This window comes from Apus apus, chromosome 1 (assembly GCF_020740795.1).
Source record: "Apus apus isolate bApuApu2 chromosome 1, bApuApu2.pri.cur, whole genome shotgun sequence".
NCBI classification, from domain to species: domain Eukaryota; kingdom Metazoa; phylum Chordata; class Aves; order Apodiformes; family Apodidae; genus Apus; species Apus apus.
This window is the reverse complement of record NC_067282.1, coordinates 7,760,687-7,781,484: the sequence shown is the minus strand read 5'-3', so window position 1 is coordinate 7,781,484 and position 20,798 is coordinate 7,760,687. Positions and strand designations below refer to the sequence as shown.

General features: G+C 41.2%; 1 protein-coding gene across 1 annotated transcript in view; it reads right to left on the bottom strand.

The window, feature by feature from the left end:
• Window positions 1-1,124: 1,124 nt before the first annotated feature.
• The window catches only part of PRCP (prolylcarboxypeptidase), a 33,283-nt gene continuing 13,609 nt past the window's right edge, over window positions 1,125-20,798 (bottom strand). The window contains exons 2-9 of the mRNA XM_051620866.1: window positions 17,057-17,197; window positions 15,878-15,979; window positions 15,401-15,582; window positions 14,587-14,744; window positions 13,384-13,556; window positions 11,492-11,656; window positions 8,930-9,117; window positions 1,125-4,370 (exon numbers count right to left, since the gene is read on the bottom strand). Coding sequence (XP_051476826.1) covers window positions 4,166-4,370; window positions 8,930-9,117; window positions 11,492-11,656; window positions 13,384-13,556; window positions 14,587-14,744; window positions 15,401-15,582; window positions 15,878-15,979; window positions 17,057-17,197 — 1,314 coding nt within the window. The 3' untranslated portion in view covers window positions 1,125-4,165. The remainder of the gene's footprint in view (window positions 4,371-8,929; window positions 9,118-11,491; window positions 11,657-13,383; window positions 13,557-14,586; window positions 14,745-15,400; window positions 15,583-15,877; window positions 15,980-17,056; window positions 17,198-20,798) is intronic.

Below are 20,798 nucleotides of genomic sequence, written 5' to 3'. Positions count from 1 at the left end.
TCAGGTAAGAAGTCCGAGCAGTTTCACACATTAATTTTAACTCAAACTACCATAAAAGCCTTTCATTATTTATCTCTAAACACATGGTTTCACAAACACACACCCCCAGTTACAGCAGAACGATGATGTTCTCCTCAAGCAACAGAGAGCAAAAAAGTGAGAAGGTGGGTTGTATGATCCCCTGGGACTTTTCCAACCCGAGTTGATGGGTTTCACAGCATCCTCCTGACTGTCAGACACAATAATTCCACTGTTAGGCCTGGAAGGAGCTGAAATACCTGAGTGTCAATGTGTAAAATCCTTAACATACAGGAAGCTCTTGAGGTCATTCATGATTTCTCCCCACTCCTCAGAGAATAGATTCACTACAGCTAAACACTTTTTTTTGTTTGTTCTTAAATGTAGAGGTGGGGGGAAAAAATTCCTTTATTTAAAGCACACTGACATCTGCCTGCACCATATTAGGTGGGCAGACAGCATGGGAGACAAAACTTGATTCTTACTTTGCACACACTTTTCCTCTGATTTAGAAACCAGGTTCCAGGGGGGACTTTCTACAGTCTCCTTTGTTGATGCAGTATTTTATAATCTTCAAAGTTAGAACTGCCTACAAACACAAGCTGCAGAAGCAGTTTAACTCCCTCCGAGGACTGTGCAGCCTCAGTCCTGCCTGATTAACTCTCTGGGCTACACAGCCCAACTAAAGCAGAGCTTGGCAGGTCAGGGAGGGTTACGGAACCTTCCACACAACCTCCATCACCTCTGAGGTGTGGGAAGCATGTTTGGTTGGGACTGGAATAAGCTCTCAGAAACAAAATGTGTTTTTTTCCCCCCATTATTGGTAGTGTGATTGCATTCAACATGGTGACCTATGGAGAAGAACCAGCTCATATACCTGCTCCTCACCAGGCAGCTAAACCTTTGAAATGAGGAAGTACCAAATCAGTGCAGATTCATCATCTGACATGGTGGCTGCTGTGTGTGACTGAGGATGACCTTAACTAGTTGTCCTCCCACTCCACCAGAGCCAAGCACAAATACAATGTTCTCTGCAGAACTCTAAATCTGCTAAGGGATAAAAATTCATCTCCTTGCAAAACAAAATCCAGTTCCAGAGACCCACATTTCATTATTTTAATGCATTTTTATTGATACAAGCTGCAGTTTCACCAGTAAGATACATGCTTTGGGAAAATAATTATTTTTCCTTCTGCATTTTCCCCAATGAGTAGGAAACAATTTTTTTAAAATTCCTGTCATTCATGACACATATCAAGGACACACATAAACCTGAGATTAATTATGGCCCACCAACATATACCTGGAAGGATAAATCAGCCACTTCCCATGGCCCACTTTGTTCTCCCTGCATGAAACAAGCCAAAGAGCTAATTAGATGAGGTAGCCAAAACCCACAGACAGGCCCCTGGTCGTGTACAGGGATATTAAGATTTTAAGATGAAGTCCAAATGCTTGAAGTAAATAGGAACTAAAGTTTCAAATACCTAGATTGAAGGGAAAAAAGTATAAAGGAAGAACAATTAAAAATAACAGAAAGCCAGTCATCTAATTAAGCTGGTCCAAGCAGTAAGAAACTGATCCAAAGTGCACCAAAAGCAGAGTCTCACAAATAGAAACTGAATGGAATAGTAAAACTAAAAACAAAACCAAAAACCACCAACAAAAAACCCAAAACACCACCACTAAACAAAAAACCCACCCCTACTCAAAATAAACAACCCCACACAAACAAACCACAGAAAACACCAACAAACCCCCAGCAAACATTTTGTTTTCAAATGCAATTTCTCCAAATGGCAAGATTTGTTGTGGGTTTTTTTTAAGTTTCATTAAAAACAATATTTCCTGCTTATGAAAGAAGGGAGAGGGAAAAAAAGGAGGAAATAGTTTCAATTACTTACTCTGATTCAAACTACAAAAGGTTTTCCAAACAACAAAGAAGCTGTTTCCTGAGACAGCTAAAGTAGCTAGCAGGGAGGACAGAAGAGACATAAGCTGATTATTATAGATCACAATATACAGTGGCTGTTAATTTGGACTACTCACAGCCCATTCCATTAATATCCTGACATCCTTCTCCACACAACATGGAAGTGTTTTTTTACCCAGAATTTGCAATCAGTGGGAGCAGTTCAACCAGGCTCTTGCTTGCAGTTACAAACCATTTGTGACCTCCAAATTTAAACTTCCTCCTGCAGATTCCATTCCTTGCCTTGCAGCAAACCAGGATGTTATCATACACCAATTCACAAGAAGATACAATGGTATCCTTAATACTTGACTGTAGCTCACTTGACTAGAATAGTCATTTTTATCTGTTTCAAAAAAATTTAAGGCCACTACATCATTATGAAGCACGTGAGCCAAAGTATATTTTTTATAGGAGAGTACAAAAAATTGGAATTATTAGGCAAGGAATTGCCAATAGTTTTTGATCAACAGGTTTCAGACAAGTTCTACGTGGCTCTTCCTTTTCCCTCTGTGGTTCTTCTCTGGTCTTGTTTTCTACAGTCTCTTAAGGAATTACTTTGCCATGAGAAGTTCAAATCAGAGTCTGACCATAAATGCTGTGTTTAACACAAGACAAGGGAATGCCAGGAACTCTATCAGAAAGAAGATGCATAGGACTGTTTTAAAAGATAAAATTTCAGTGTTGGGTTTGCTTTGTTCCCAGAGGATGGGAGGAGACTGGAAACAGAAAAGACCACCTAGTATCTTAGGAAAATACTCAACTACGAGGCATATCATCAAAGCTGAGAAAACTTTTCTACAGAATTGCAATGGAAGAATCTGGAGACAAGAAGCCTTGTGCAAGTCTTTCTAAAATGGAGTTGTCCTTTAAACTGCAAAGAACCCTTTCTGAAGAAGGGCTTCAGTATGAATAAAGCCAAAGCTGGAAAACGAGGGGACTGCCCCAGCCATTTATTAATGTCAAATATGCTGTCTCATGAATCAGGGCAGTCTGTCTGTTTTGGAAGCCTTACAGAAAGCCCAGTGCACCTGGCTTGTTGAGCTCTGCATCAGGCTTTAGGCTGATCCAAGAGGAAAGCTGCATTCTCTGGTTTGAATAGTTTCTCCTGAAAACAATTTTTTTTAAAAAGGCTTTTATTGAAGAGTCATCAGCAAACAGATCATGCAGAATTTAAACAATGCATAGAATGGGGGGGGAGCACCCACAAAAGGCACAGCCCCAATTATTTGTCACTTCTTAAGACGTAGCCAGCACAAGTGTCACATTTGCTCTTCAAGATAATAGCTTTGAAAACTTCCTGATCTGAAAAAGCAAAGTGTCTGGGGGGGATACACACATACACACACAAAATACACCCAGAGTTTTCTCTGGCAGCCATCATCACAGTGTCAGATATTTCAGGATTAGGACAAACAGCAGTAAAAGAAATAAAAACCCTGATGCAGATTGTGCTTGCTTAGCAGTTATCAGCTCAGGGAGTCCAGGCCCAGCCCTGACAATTCAGTACAACACAGAATGGAAAAGCCACCTGAGGCAGCTTTGATTAACAAGCTGCCAGAAAACTAAGGGAATAAGATAAAAAATATATTTACTTTTCCAGCATTGATTCCAAAGAGTAAAGGCTGTTCAGTTTCTTTACAAATAGCACAGCAGTTTTCCCCACGCCTTCCTTACTTCTCCAACAAACACCACAGAAAGACATCTTTTCTGTTCCCCTCAATGTCCATGCCCCTGACATGACAGTTCACACTAGCTGAGGATGTCTGCAATTCAACCCCACTGAAGGCAGCAGGAATTTCCACATCAACAGCACTGCCATTTAATCCACTGTGTGTATCAGCAGTCAGGACAATCATCTAGCACAGCAAGGAAGTCATCAAGCCTAGAGCAGGAACTCTTTTCTTTACCATGAAGTACAGCATTTGAGAAGAGCAGAAGAGGAAAGCAAGGCAGAGCAGGCAGCTCAATCCATGCATTTTGACTGAAGTTTATTATCTGACAACTCTCTCCACCTGTCTGCTGCCTGCTTCTCTCATGGGCAAAAGGAATGGTTAGCACCGCAACAGGTGAGGAAGCAGGAGTGAAATGTTCAGACAATCATGCTACAAAGCCTGGCCCTGCTCCCAGCAAAGCCAGCAGAGGTATGATGGCCACAGACGTTGCAGTACCACTTCAGTGGCTCTGCCTGGCCTTTTCAATCCACTGCTTCATGTAGAAGACTTCCAAGGCTCGAGCTTGCTGCACAGATCTAGGGTCCAGGGGGTGGCGGCTGCGCAGGTCCAGGTGATGGGCTCCATCTGGGATCACAACTGACACGAGGGAATCAGTGATGTTCTGGGTCACCCCACCTGCAGACCACGGGTCCAGGCCACCATTGCTGTAAGGAAAGAACATCTCATGAGGGTACAGTTGCACAGCAGTCAGCAGTGGGGCTGCAGCTCACGTCAACATGCCCACCTTGACTTCCAACTAGTTTTGACTGCATACATACAGACAAACAGACCTCAGCCCCATCCAATGTCCTGTGTCCAACCCTCTGGTGAGAGGAGCCTTCCCAACAGAGTTATGAAGTTATTAGCAGCTTAAGCAAGGCTATACTTCTGTCATTAATTATCTGGTAATTCAGATAATAACCTGTAAAAGCTCCGCAGCCTCTGAAGACAGTTCTGCTGCCACCTGCCATTGTCATAAAAGGCTCATGTTCCCCTGTACCAAGACATGTCCAAATTCCCAAATCAAACCACTTTGTTTTCTCTCTTCAGCCTGCAATAAGCTAATAACCAACTAGACCCTTTAAAGCTATTTTCAGAAAGTTCTACCTTTTTCTGTCTCAGCTGTGTCTCAACCTGGTTTTGGTACAGCCCTTCAATTCTCCTCATTTCTACTAATCATTTAAAATAATGCTTATATCCCTCAAGAAACTGTCTACAATTACAGTTCCTCTGTGACAGGACAATTTCATGCTATTTACTCCCCTTTTCCCTCCCCCAAATCAATGAACAGATTTCTTGCATTGTAAGTCTGGCTCCAACTAATACCTGGTCCATAGAGCATGGCTGAACAGTTTTGCACCTCTCATTCCTAGCTTTGGACTTGTCCCAATAATCCCTACTACATCTTATTTTCCTTTATCACAATGTTCTTCCCACATGTGGTCCAACTTTCTGCACAAATAAACCAACACCCATATACTTAAGGAAATACACAAACTCCCCACTTAAAACACTGGACTTGCCCACAAAAGGACACATTAGAGATGGCCTATTGTGTGTCAGTGTAAGCTTTTAGGAGGATCTGAGGAATTAAAACATCCTTGGACATGTAAAGACAGGAAGCTAGAAAAATACCACAATGGCAACAGAAACAAGGAGTTAAAAAGAATTTCATAGGAATAGCTAAAAGTAAAAAAACTGATAGGATCTGAATTAATACTTTCTTCATTTAAAAAAATTACCTTGAATTTCTGTAGTTCATTTTCAGTAACTCTAAATATGACTTAAGAGAAATTTCTTGTATCTGTGAAATAAAAAACATTCACAGCTGCCCAATAAGCATAAGCCATTAGATTTAAAAGGTCACCTGAATCAGAGCACCCTGGAAACAGGGAGATGAGTTGCCAAGAGACCCAGGATGTACGTGGACTTGGATCTTTTGGATCCAGTCACGTGGAAACTAAGCATGCCACAAGAAAACAACAGGCTCTGGCTTCTCTGGGAGCCTCTGGCTGCATCCTCTGCAGCTCCTGCCAAATGATGGCATCAGAGGCACTGACGCAGTCTGGGAAGTTACACATGCTGAAAGGAGGGGGATGGAGGGTTCACCACCAAACAGTCATAAATCCTAACAGCTTTACAGGATAACTCAGTATCAACTGGAATGAATTATTTATGTGTTAAAACTAAGCATACATGCAAGTACTCAGTTGCTCACCTTACAGGACAGAAGTTGCCCAATGTAAACAGAAATAGTAAAAGAAAAGAAAGAAGAGAAAAGTCAACCAACTCCTGCCTAGCAGGGGCCAGGCAAGTAGGGCTCCAGGAAAAACCTAACACAAAATATCAGCAGGCTAGTCCTGTTTTCATCGTATTCCCTTGACAGCATAAATAGGGTCCTGCCTATCCCACAGCAAACAGTTCCCTTTCCCATCATCTCTTCAGAGCCTTCACAGCCCTCCAGCTTTGCCCAGAACAAGGAGGTTTTACACAATCTTACCATCATTGTCTGTACACCCTTTTTTTTTTTAACATGCCCGCTCTCTACAACTGTCAAGTTCCCTTTTTAACTTTTTTCTCTCACCTGTTCTCCTCAGCCAGGCATTGTTCTCTCCCTTATCTTCTTTTCCTCCATTCCCTTCTTTCATACAAACAATCCCCACTTCTGCACATAGCTCCAGCATCTGTCAAAACAGAGCCTCCACTTTCTGCCTCTCCCCTGCCAGTGCAGACCAGCCCTAATTTAAAGGAATGCAATCCAGGTGTGATCCATCCAAAATGAAAAACATTTTTTAGACTGTGCCCACCAAATGTTGTGCTGTCTGATATAAACTGCATGGATTTTGACTACCACAGTATGTTGATGATGAGACACTACCAACTGCTACAAGGCCTCTGCCACCACACACATGAACAGTGTTAATGTGCCTCTTCCACCACAGTGCAGCATTTCCACACCAAGTACAGAGGTGTTCCCATAAGAGTACCAGGAGTAGAAATTGCTGGAAGAAAGGAAATGGGGTTCTGAAAATCCCCATTTCCTCAAACTATTGTTTTAATCCAGACGTGCTGCCCAGGACAGGCACATAGTGTTTGCTTACAGCCTAAGTAAGCACTCACACACTAATTACATACCTCCAAGAAGGCACCAAAGTGGCAGTGGAGGTTCCTGTGTTGACAGCACACAATCCCTACACCAGTGTGAGTGCCTGCAGAGTGATGTGCTGCTTGCAGAGGGAGAAGTGGCAACACCAGTTTAAGCATCCTGGCCAAATCCCACTGCAGATGGATAAATCCACCCTACAGTGGTTGTTTAGATGGAGTATTCTTTCCTTCTTGCACTAAACTGTTGTGCAAGTTGCCTGACACTTGAAACAGTGATTTTTACCCCACAGGGAGCCACTTTTCTGGTAAACACAGGGATATTTTTTGTAAAGCACTCTGCAGTGTTCAAGGATAAAAGGCTCTTACATAAAATGTACAGTGTTGACAATGTATTTGTTTGAAGAGAAACAACCCAGCTTGAGATCCCTAGCTTTGTGTGTCCAGCACTACATCATTCATTTGGTTGCTTTCAAGCTTCTCCCATTTCAAGCTCCTTCAGCTGGCATAAATTCTCAAACACTCAGATGTCTTTGCTTGTCTGTCATTTACAAAGCAGATTTCTACTGTACAGAGCTGTGAAGTCTTGGAAATAAGCAACACTCTGCAGAAATTAAGTTAAACCAACAACACTTTTTTTATTTAAAAGTTTTCCAAAAAAAGGCTGGAAATTCTCACTCTAGAGCAGATTTCCTGCTGGGACAGAAACTGTAAGAGGCAAACAAGAAAGCAGCAGGCCTTTTGAGCCAAACAGACCAACACTAACTGCTGAAATCCAGAGAAAAATCCCCAATTCAACTTTTCACTTTTAAAATACACAGCTATTTACCAAGTCAAATGAACTAATTCTGATTTTGTTTAAATAAGTGTGTTTTTGAAAAGGCCTTGGACAATTTGAACCAGAGCACAGAGAAATGTATCCAGTAGGAGCCAACAACAGGCAATCAGTACAGCATGGCAGGATTCCTCAGGGCATAAGCTTAGGAATGTTTATTAAATGCCTCCCTAACATGCAATAACCTAATGAACAGCCAGTACTTACTAGTCAAAATTTATGTCACATCACAGTAGAAATACAGCTACATAAACCTCCCTTTAAAGAAAGCAGAGTTTAACCTTAAATACAAGGAAAGAGAAGGCTGAGTAGAGAGCAAGCAGCTTGCTCTAGTTTTTGCAGTAGACTGATAAATTACTTTCAATTTTTGCCCACATAAAGAGATGTTTCAGAGAAACTTCTGTTGCATTACTGGTATGCCCTGCTAGAATGGAAACTTCTCTTTGTGCTTGAAGCTTACACAAGTTTGTTGAAACTTTTCTAATTACCACTAAAAGAAAAGAGCAATTGACAGTGATAGGAAAACTCCCCAAGTCACTTCCCTCTCTTTTCTCTATCAAAGAGAAAAGGAACATCAAACCAGCCTCTCTACAAGGCTATCACCCCGAGCAACAGTTCTAGTGACCAGGATCCTGCATCACAGCTAGGGCTTGTGTAGACTTTCCTTTTATGTGGAAGTGACAGTGCTTTGGCTTCATAAAAGCTAGACAGATTTACCAGCATGGGACACCTGGACTTTGGCCACAAGATAAGAAGGAATCCACATGGGAAGAAAATTAGGTTTGGCAGAATCCCAGCCTAGATTCTTCTTTTAGAGTCACACAGGCAGTGACAGAAAAGTTGGCTCCTTTGGCCACTGCAGAATCACAGAATCTTAGGGGTTGGAAGGGACCTTGAAAGATCATCTAGTCCAACCCCCCTGCCAGAGCAGGATCACCCAGAGCACATCACACAGCAACGTGTCCAGGTGGGGTTTGAATGTCTCCAGAGAAGGAGACTCCACAACCTCTCTGGTCAGCCTGCTCCAGTGCTCTGTCACTCTCACAGGAAAGAAGTTCTTCCTGATATCCACATGGAACCTCCTATGCTCCAGTTTGCATCCATTGCCCCTTGTCCTATCACTGGTCACCACTGAACATTTTACTCTCAACAGCAACACAAAGCATCTGCATCTTTTATTCAGCTGGAGCGCTGGATACAGAGCCTTTTGCTACTCAGGGCAGGCTCTCAGCACTGACAACCCAAACTGGTGGAAGACTCCATTCTGGACGCTGAAACAAGGCTCACCTGAAGACAATGTTGCTGTGGGAACTGATGTTTTTCCCTCCATACATGGAAAGAATCCAGGAGGGACGAGGCCTCACTCCCCACAGCCTGTAACACTCTTCTGAAAATGCATCGAAGTCCCATTTCTGAGGTTCAAACATGTCATTGACACCATCTGAGCACAGGGGCATCACCATCTCAGTGCAAGCCTGAAAGAAATAGCAGGGCAACAAGATGTATTCCCAAAGGACTGTCCAGTAACTATTAGTGCAGCATTGAAATAAAAAAGCTCAAACAACATTTGATCAGTAATTACTGTAAAAAAGAACCATTTAAGTTGGAAAGGACCTTTAAGAACAGCAAGTCCAACCATAAACCTAACTCTGCCAAGTCTACCACTACACCACATCTACACATCTTTTAAATACCTCCAGGGATGGTGACTCCACCACTTCCCCAGGCAGCCTGTTCCATTGCCTGACAGCCCTTTCACTGAATAAATGTTTTTCTACTATTCAATCTAAACCTCCTCTGGCACAACTTGAGGCCATTCTTCTCGTCCTATCACTTGTTACTTGGGAGAAGAGGCCAACACCCACCTCCCTTCAGGTATTTGTAGAGGGCAATAAGGTCTCCTCTCAGCCTCCTTTGCTCCAGGTTAAACAATCTCAGCTCCCACAGCTACTCCTCATAAGACTTGTGCTCCCAGACCCTTTACCTGCTTCACCACCTTTCTCTGGACTCACTCAAGCACCTCAATGTTCCTCTTGTAGTGAGGGACCCAAAATTGAACACAGAATTTGAGATGCAGCCTCACCAGAGCTGAGTACTAGGGAACAATCACTTCCCTACTCCTGCTGGCCACATTATTGCTGATACAGGCCAGGATGCCATTGGCCTTCTTGGCCACCTGGGCACACTGCTGGCTCATGTTCATCTGGCTGTCAATCAACATCCCCAGTTGCTTTTCCTCTGGGCAGCTTTCCATCCACTCTGCCACAAGCCTGTAGCATTGCATGGGCGTGTTGTGACCCAAGCACTTGGGTGTCACCTGTTGTGCCTCAGCACTTGGCCTTGTTGGACCTCATACAATTGGCTTTGGCCCACTGATGAAGCCTGTTCAGGTCCCTCTGCAGAGCATTCCTACCCTCAGGCAGATGAATACTTACTCCCAACTTGGTGTCATCTGCAAACTTACTGAGGGTGCATTCCATCCCCTTGCCCAGATCATTGACAAAGATACTGGAGAACTGGCACAAACACAGAGCCCTGGGGAGCACCACTTGTGACCAGCCACCAACTGGATTTAATTCCATTCACCACAACTCTGGGCCCAGCCACCCAGCCAGTGTTTACCCAGCAAAATATATATCTGTCCAAGTTTCTGCAGCCAGTTTCTGCAGAAGAATACTGTGGGAAACAGTGTCAAAGTCTTTACTAGTAAAGTCTAGGTAGACAACATCCACAGCCTTTCCCTCATCCACTAAACTGGTCACCTTGTCACAGAAGATCAGGTTTGTCAAGGAGGACCTGCCTTTCATGAATCCATGCTGAGGGGGCCTGATCACCTGGTCATCCTGTATGTGTTGTATAAGGATCTGCTCCATAAAATTCCCTGGCACCAAGATCAGACTGACTGGCCTGTAGTTCCCCAGATTCTCCTTCTGGCCTTTTTGTAGATACTGAGCAAACATTTGATCTTTCACACAAACTACTTGCTGACACCCCAGTGATACTTAAGAAAACTTATATCCTGGAAGCAATGTAGTCTCCACCATGGCAATTAAACTAACTCAGTCTGCTCCTACTTGCCTTTTCCCACATGCCTGCAAAAGCAGGCAGGGAATAAGTTGCAGAGTAGATGGGTTTTTTTCTTCCATGAGCCCAGCTGCCATGTTCTTTGTTACCTATGTGGTGTTTCACCCCTTTCTCAGAGAACAACTTATAAAGCTTGCACATCTCCTAGAGCTTTCCAGAATAAATACACAGGAAGCAGTAGCCAAGAGCAGATGGTCACAACCTCAACACCCATTCTTAACAACTTGCTTCTGGAAGCAGCTGCCCTGGTCCTTAGAAGAGAAACTGTATATAAGTGTTGTATGTGGTTAGTAAATGGGATGGGGAGAGTGGAATGCCCCAGAGCCCTTACCTCAGGGGTCTCTGATTTTGTTACCTAGTTGATGGGAAAGGTGGGGTCTCAGTGAGCCTCAGAATAAACAGCCTCAGTTGAAAGAAATTGGTATCAACATATCCTGACAAATTCACCTGCAGAAACTGAGGTGGACAGCTGGGATGGGGAGATTAGGAGACCAAGATGCTGCTGCTGTACATTTTCTGTCAATATGAAGAGCTGAAAATCAACAATTAGCTAAATAATGGAGACACGTCCTAATCCTTCTGGGAAAGCTGCTTTTGTGCCTTGCCCTCCCCACTACCATCATACTTGCTTCATGGTTACATTTGTCATCAGTATATCAATTATATCTGGTGTAATATGTTGACAGTTAAGTGACCTGACAATTCTCATCAGCTCTAGCCCAAAAAACCTCACCAATTACAATTTAGAAAAAACAGAGTACATACCTGATAGTACCAACCCAACTGGCCAAGATTCTTTGTTGCAGTTTCAGATGTGTCTAAGCATGAGGCTTCTCCTGAGTAATTGTAATATAAATTTACTGCCTGGAAAACATTCTGCAGCAGCAATTTGTCAGGGAGACTGGGATCCTTCAAGAACTTGCAGACTTCCTGCAACAAAGCAAGAAGGAAGAGGTCTAAATCTGCAAGAAATAAAGATTAATACATGATACCTGATGGGATATATATTTATTTTTAAAGCACAACCAGGCCACTTCTAGAAGGCATCTATGCAATGACACAAGTTGAGCATCATAAAAAAACCCCCAGTATTCTATTTGCATAGTGCATGCTACTATAAGGAAACAAACTACACTTCCTGATTAAAACTTTAAAAACAGTGCAACCTTTCATTCACCAAGCTTTTAAATCCATTCTCCATTCCTTAAAATGGAGAAAAAAAAAAAAGAGTATTTAGCTCCTTTGTAATGAAAGATACCACATGCAAACATACAACAAAAAGGCTCCAGGTATAGACTGGGGGTCCTTGTAGTTTGCTGTTATACAAATGGAAACATCCATGTAAGGAAGGTTCTAATATTTTTAAGTCCTTCTATACAGCATCACTGCACAATTCTTACTTCTTTGTGTTTGGAAAATATGAATCTGTGGAACAAGGAACTGTTTTCCCAGTGAAATATTAAGAACAATCTCAGGTGGAGTTTAATTCAAAACCTTAACTGAGGAGCCAGGTAGTGGAAAAAGCAAAACAAAAAACATAAAAGCTACTGCCCCCAAAGTTTTTCATCTTAAAACTTCTTCTGGTTTAAAGCACTAATATTCTCCTTGGCAAGGCTTTGTCCTTACTCCTGGCTCCACAGAGCTGGCACTAATGCAAGAACAGTGAAGGGTAAAAACTGTGAATCTGAGTCCAATGGAAAAATCCAGAATTACTCTCCACAGGGAGCACAGGATGCTTTGCAACTCCAACCCTGTTCAAGTACAGGTGTGTAGGCACACAGGGACAACTCACATGGCCAGTGCAAACTGTGCATCTTTGAAGGAGTGAACTTACCATCCTTCCCTCCCCTGTATCATCTTTTTCCCTCATTTTCATAGTGGAAGCTAGAACACTGATCCCTCCATTGCTCCCTATAGACAAGATCCAAACACACCTTCCACATTCTGTCATTCCAAGCAGGTTTGGTGATCTGGCTCTACCATCAGCTCTTAACTCAGCAATCAGAGGCTTGGAAAGCTCACTAATTCATGCAACCATGCACTGCAGATAGGGCCCTGGGCTGCAGGCAGCCCTGTATCTGAAGCTCAGGTTGTGTGGTAGAGATCAGTATTCTGAGAAAGTACTGGCAGCCCTCAACAGAGAACAGATTAAGCAACATACATACATACATACATACACACATACACACACACACAGCTACTCAAAATTTCTCCCCCCCTTTCTCACCTTCAAAGTCACATTAGAGTTCTGTTTCAGAAAAAGCATCTAAGCAGCTTAAATAACTCAGATGCCATACACCAGCACTGCCCACATGAGCTGCAGCCTTTTCTGTTTGGTTTATACTTCAGTCAAAGAGACAGCATGGACAGTGGTGGAGATGAGCACATTTCTTAGGTTGTGTCAGATTGATAAAAAAGCAGAAATAATTTTCAAGGTGTTCATATTGTCCTCTGCAGACAGTCACACAGCACAGACTAATGTGCCTCCCCTCCTCCAGCAGGCAACTCTACACAACACATTTTGTTTCTATTTAACTACCGCTTATTAGCCAAAAAATGTAATATATTTGTTTTTTACATAGTAAGATGCAAGCTGGGAGAGGAGAGAAATAGTGAAACCAAATGGTCACCTCTACAAGACATCAGTTCTCAATTACCTGTATAGGCCAAGCTGGCAGAGGCTGTAAGAAGTCAGCTTCATAGGGATAGTTCACCATAGCCAAGTTTACCCATGTTTCACTCAACCAGTTTTTCAATACAGCAACATCCTGAGGATTTTTTAATGGACTGCACAAATGAAATGTTCTGGAAAGCCACTGTAAACCTTCATCTTCAATTAAAAAATAAAATAAACACTTCATGTATTGTACCATTAACACATAGATCAGTTGTGCTGCTGCTGAAAAACATATTTCACTTAGTGTAACTAATCAGGTGAGATTATTACACATGCATACAAGCATAGCAGATCAAACTTCAGTCAGCACTTCTAAGTGAAAGGAAACAGAATCTGCATACTTCAGCACATGGGTATGTCACAGCTAAGATAACATTAACTAAAAAAAGCAAAGACAGATTTACAAGGACATTTGGCATTTTTTTGAGAGAAAGTAACATCAAGGCGTTTCCAATGAAATGAAGAAGTCAAACCAGCTAGCTCACAGTGCAAGGACTACTAACAGATGGATCTCTTGGGACCTTCCTGGCCTTCCCTTTCATTATTTTATCTGTTCTAGCACTTGTTTAGTTCAGCCTCCCTGATTTTAATTAGCTAATTCACCATATCAGGATTTCTCTTTAAGAAATTAAACTCAAGTAGCAAGATTTTTTTTTACATAGTATTGCTTTGCTGCACAATGAGCTCATCTGATACAGAACCATAAAATCATTTAGGTTAGAAAACACCCTTAAGACCACTGAGTCCAACAAGTCCCTAGCACCAAATCCATATGGATTGCAGTGATTTTCTGTACCTGATTGCAGTCAGTATTAAAACTATTTTTTCAGACTATTTTTTCTTTCTATCTGGCCTACTTTGTCAGAAAGAAATGTAGGCCTTGAGGTTCTCATCTGAATCAGCTCCTGTGTGACCCTAGGGATGTTTGAACCTGGATCCTGAATCACACCAGGTGTGAACAAAGCTTGGGATGCAACAAAACAGACATTTAAAAAAAACAACAATGCTGAGCATATTTGGCAGTTTTCAATACTAAGAGTATAGTTTAAAAACAATCACGATACATACATACATACATATATATATATATATATATATATAAACAAACGTAGTGATTTCATGAAGTCATAACACAATTCTGAACATTATGACCCTTTGAAAAAGTACTGGTGATGTCTCTCACCTGTTGAGGAAAGACTGGTAATGGCTGTCCAGGAATTGCGGATGCTCTCTGAGCAGCCTGTCCCACTCATTTTGAAATCATTAGTCACTATGCTGGAGAAAGCACCACATGGGACCAAATCACCAAACTGCCAGATTGGGGCAGAGGCTGCCAGAGCTCTGCAAAGGGACATAAAAAGTTTATGTTTGGGAAAAAACACACACATCCTGAACCCTTGAAAAGTTAACTTCCTTCCTCTGGTTAATCCCCTCCCCACAGCCACTACCTAAGAAGCATTTCTAATTCAGCTTAGACACTCTGTCCTTGGTAAACTAACCAACATGTTGCAAAACTGTTCCACAGGCCTGCATGCAAAGTTGCTGAAGGTTTGAGTCTTGGACCCTAGTACAACGATATCAGTAAACACATATAGTAGAAATTCAGACTTGTTTTATTATTTTTCATTCTCATCTAGCACCTAGGTCTTTCTCACTAGGCATTGTGCAAACTCAACTGAAGAGTTTGCCCACAGAGATTTACTTTCTAGCACACAAAGGTAGGGGAATTACTAATGTTTCCCAGAAAGGAACCAAAACACTGAAGAGATTAAAGACCTGCCTCAAGTCACCAGGAAGTCTGGTGACCCTAAAAAAAATTAGGTGTAAAGTCAGTGTCCATAATAAGTGTTTTTACAAAGTTAATAGTGAGCTTTGAAAATATAAACCACCCAGTACATGCTGACCTACAGTTGTCTTCATTAGGCAAACAGTGCCTCCCTCTGAATTTCAGGTAACTTAATTCCTTTTCCCACTAGGAAAAATTCGAGGCAGCTCACCCAACCACCACATGGGGGTACTTCATCCGAAACCAGGCTGCAAGCATTCCTCCATAAGATCCTCCTATAGCTATGACAGGGCTGTAACGGGCTCCTGCAGTGTTTGTCTTCAAGTACTCAACCAATACTGCAAAGTCTGCCAGAGCTTGCTCTGATGTCAGGTAATTCAGATGCTTGGAATCCTGAGACAAAGAAAGCAGGTTATATACAGCATGGGAGTCATTTCCAGCAGTCGAGTTCTGAACCTGTGCCTGATAACTAATGAAATACTCTTTGCAGCTGTCCCTCAAAGTGCTGGAAAATCCCAGATGTATTTGGTTTTAATCCTAGAACTGACAGTAACAAAAACAGGATAGTTGTGTACTCCTAGCACATGTAAATCTTACTCAGGCTAACAGTCATTGCACTGGTAAGCACTACAGTAGGCAGAATTGTTTGTATAGAACTCATTTAAGGAAGACAAAAGCCAACACTTACACTGAAAGATTCATTCCCAAAGGGCAAAGATTCTCCATAATATCTGTGCTCAGCAAATACTAACATGGCATCAAGTTCTTCAGCAACATCCCACATAAAACCCTAGTCAGGGGAAAACAGACATTTAAATAAGTTGAATGGATTATTTTCAAATCTCTACTTTCAATCTATTGTGTTCCAACTTTTATTCTTTCATTAGAAAAATATCACTATCAATATACAATTAAAGACAGAATACACTTTGGCTTTAAAGTATGAATGAAGTAGAAAAAACCCATACAAAATAGATATTCACCCATATATGTATATTTTAATGCTACAAAGTATTAAGCAGTGCGTATACACAGGCAATCCTGCCAGAACTCCTATGGAATGAGCTTAAATCTGTAGGAAATGAACACTACAGTAAAAAAGCATCTGAGTTGGAACTACATCACAGAAAACACAAACTTTGTTTGGCAATAAGCAATAACCTGGAGCATTGCAATACACCTTTTTGCAACTAATAAACAACTACAACTTGTTATTACTTGTTGACAGCAGCTTGTTACCACCAGTTAAGGAAACAGGCAGACAGAGATTATCTGCTGGCAGAACCAAGTGCCTGAGCAGTCCTTGGTTGCTTTGAGCCCAGCACATGCCTCCTCCTGCGTTACTGGGCTTTGTATTGAAGTGGCTGAAAAGTGCCCACATACACTGTTCTGCATTTTTATCAGTCAGGGAGGCAAAAACTTCCACAGGTCTTATCAGAGAATAAGGATCATCTATCTTTGATTTCCAGCCCTCCTTTCAGTCACTTCTTTCTTCTTACAGAAAAAAACCTCATCAGAACTTCCCATTTTACTTGGGGAGTCTAAAGTCCTGGGGTAGGTGTAACATGGTCCAAAATTTTACATTCTTAGCTTGAGGCACCTTAGTGTTTCCCCTAGAAATTTTATTCACTATATATGTATATATGTGTACCCCTTTGATTTCTATGGGCTTCAAATAGGAACCTGAACCCCCAATATTTTTTTGTTCTTCTGTTCAGCTTCCTCTTCCTCCTCCAACAATCATAACAACCACTACAAAGTTCTCTTTAAATGATATTCTGACACTTTCTCCTTGTTTTTCCTTATTTGTCAGTACACCATTACTGGAGAAAAGGACTAATTCAAGAATCAAGAATATTTTCCACACCGTATTGTTGCAGAACCATGTGATATCCCCTTCATTGCCTGTATAAAACAGTATTGGTCCATTGTCCTTCTTCCAGTGCTGATCTGCTACTAGATACCGCTGCTGGAATGTCAGATTTTCATCAAATCCAAAGTGATCAATCTGTAAGAACAAAAACAGGTTCAGAAAGCTAAAGTTAATCCTGGAGTCCACTACAAGTGCCAACAATTACTTTGCAGACAAAAAAAAAAAAAGCTAAGAACTTTTACTAAGAAAAAAAAAAATGCTAAGTGAATTTATATTCCTACATTCCTAATACATTGAAGTTCTTCTGCTTCAAAAGCACACCAGCCAAACTTACAGGTATATACAGTGAAGGTTCAGCTATTTAAAAAAATGCCCTTTTTAAAGTCCTTTTAACTTTAAGATATATTTAGAAAAATCAGACAAATCTACTGAGGGGAAAAAAAATATCTGATGTAACAAAATTGTATGAACAAAGCAAGGAGAGTCACTGTCGTGCAATGTCTTGGGTCTTGGGAAAACTCCTTACTAGCCTTATCACTTACATAAAAAAAACCCCAAACAATAACCAAAAAAACCCACAAACAAAAAGCCCCACCTCTTCCTTCTCTCCATGTTTTGGCATGAAATGGAAGTTTAAACATATTCTTGTTAGAAAGTGGTCGGGTTTTTTGAAAATGCTAATTCTCTGTAGTTCATGTGCTACTGACAGATTTTTCCATGTAGTTTTACAGAGTGCTGCTTCTCTCCTTGCAATTCCCACCAATTCACATACCTTCCCCAATTCTTTCCACTGCCCTACAAACATTGCAAGCCTGTACGTACCACTTAATACAAACACCACAGCATTAGCTTTATTCTCTCACCCGACATTTAATTTCAATTTCTAAGGTCAGTTTTTCAGCTTTTATTCACACTGCTTTGTATGCACTATTCCCCTTGACCCTTCCCCAAGCATTTATCCATACTGGGAAGTTTATCAGTTGCTTTTAAAACTTCACCTCTTGCATGGGCATAATCTTATTCCGGAATAACCATACAGGCTTTTACTATAATAAAAAAAATCCAAACCAAAAGCAACCTCAGAAGAGCTACACTGCTTGATTACCATGTATTCACAAAATAATGCTTTTATTCATTAGCTGAAGATGACCTGTGGTTTCAAGTTTTGACTTCTGTCAGCACAAAGCATCATCTTTTCCTTTCATATAGTTGCTTGCTGGCGGTTACAGCCTGACATCTGCTGGCTTGAACATCTCTGCTCACTCATCTGCCTTGACACCAACAACTGCCAAATCTCTCAGATGCTCCAGGAACCAGCCTATCACATTTCTTGTTCTGAGAATATCTGCAAGTTAGCATTAAAAAGCAGCAAATCACACACAAGTCCAAGCACTCACTGCTAACTCAGTGACTTAACTGCTAGGCAGATTGCTCCAGGCAGCTCAGGGAAGCCTAACTCCTGACCTGCAGGATCCAGCTGGACTTACACTTACACCATGGACTTACACTTGACCTGGGCCAAAGAGAGCACAGGAACACAAGACACAAAATTGGCTGCAAAGTGAGTTTCCCAAACTCTTGGAAAGCTTACTCTTGGACTGAAGGGAACACAGCTGTGTTTTGCCCCACACTGCTAGCAGAGCAGCAGGAACAGCTGATGAGACTTTCAACTGCAGAGTCTTGACAGAGAGGTCTATGCCCTAAATAATCTAACTTCTGTGACTGCTTCCAGATCCAAATAAAACTAACTTATATATACTATACAGGTGTGCTCAGTGGGACCTTTTATCATTTACTCTTAAGTATATGGTGACATTTTCATGCACACTTTTAAGAGCTCTTTCACTAAATCCAAGTGCTGAGAACATATGCTGGACTTACTCTACACTGACAACTCACCTGCTCTTTTTCCATTTGCACAGTTATTAATTTTAATTCCATTTGCTACATCAAGCATAATCAAGATTGATTATATGTAGTGATTAGATACAGAAAGGCAGAACAAGGTCAGCAGCTGAAAAAGTTCTTGGTCATAAGACCTTGGGACAATTAAAAAGAAGGATAAGGCACATCTAAAAAACACATTATAGTTTATTAAACTCCAACACTATTACAAAGTACAACAAATACATCTTTTTTTCTAGATCTGTTTGTGAAGGGGAGAAGTATTTTTTCTATTTAACCTTTCTGGTTAGGCTCCTAGCCAGAGATAGGAAGAAATGGGCTCATGTGTCCTGTCTGCCTTTTATGGAATCACTAAAATTAAACTTTTAGCTTTAAAACTTGATTCTGCCTCCTTCCTGCCTGAAGCCACAGTGTCAACTACAAGACTGCACGACCAGTATTCAACTTCCCTGAACTACAAAGATATGTTCCAATATCTTCTCAGTGCAGGCAGCTTCATATGAAGCTGACTAAAAACGGAGTGGAGGGAAAAAAAAAAAAAAATAATCAGGATATTTTCATGGATAAGCATCCTGTTGGCACCAGGCTGAGTTTATTCCATGGAGGATCATGCAGAACGACTTTAAAGCCCATCTTGCTGTTCCCATTCCACTGGAACTAGAAAATTAGGATAGTAATATTCAAATATTAATATATTTTCCCAAATAACAACATTTTTTCTTTCAGGTTTATTATTTCCTATGGTTTTCCAGTGAGTGAAAAGGTTTTTTCACCTGTTTTAGTAACCACATTGATCAAAGTGGCTCTGAACCATGCTGCAGACTCACTCATTGCCATCAGACATGTTTTTCCTTCTCACTCCTCCCTCAATCTGTAAAATTTCAATAACCTCACAGCAGCTGGGTAACCTCTGTTTATCATATTCGTAACACAAACCATAGGTACAGTTAAGATCTCAAGCAAGACAATGCCCAGACTTCTCCAGGAAAAAAAAAATAATAAAAATCTCAAGTACCTATTGCTCAACTGAAGAGCAGTAGCTCCTTTATTGCTAGATGATGGTGCTTTATACCTTGTAGTAACTTGTCTTTGCAAAGGTAAGACACACAACATGTTTGTTAAGTAGACAGAAACAGATGTCACAATCACTGGTTGTTGCCAAGAAATTAAGAAATTCTGACTCCAGAACACCAAAACAGAGTTTGGACGTGTCCCGAGGAGTATCTCCTCACAACAGTTAAAACTGTTGGAAAATATACTAAGTCAGAAGGGAAAAGCACAAGAATCAATACAAAATTGTGAGGTGAGAGGTTGGGACACAAAGGGAAAGCTGTAGCTCAAGAACAGCAGATGGAGCTGCCGGGTAGCTGAACTGCACTGCAGGAACATGCTGGACTGCCCAGAGGAGCTGCTGGTTCTCTCCTTCAGCAAGTGCTTTCTTCACCATCCTTTACAGAACAGGCATGAAAATAAGTAGTAAACCCCACGAAGTGTGGGAAGTACACATTACAACTCAAATCATCCATATATATATATATATATATTCTTTAAAGGAACTCTTAAGAAAAAAAGGTTAAAAAATTATTTTCCACACATATGCAAAAGGCCTAAGACAAAAGCAATGGCTTTTGCAACAAGACATAACAAGAATACACCACAACAGCAAATCAAGCAAACAAAAAGCTACAGTTGGGAGCACGTTTTAAAAACCTTAACTGCTGGTTAAAAGAAATAATGGTAGAGAGCATAGATGAGGTTTTTCTAATCAGTTTCCATCATTACTATTACTACCAGGATATCAGCTATAAGTACTAGGTCCTGAGCAACCTAA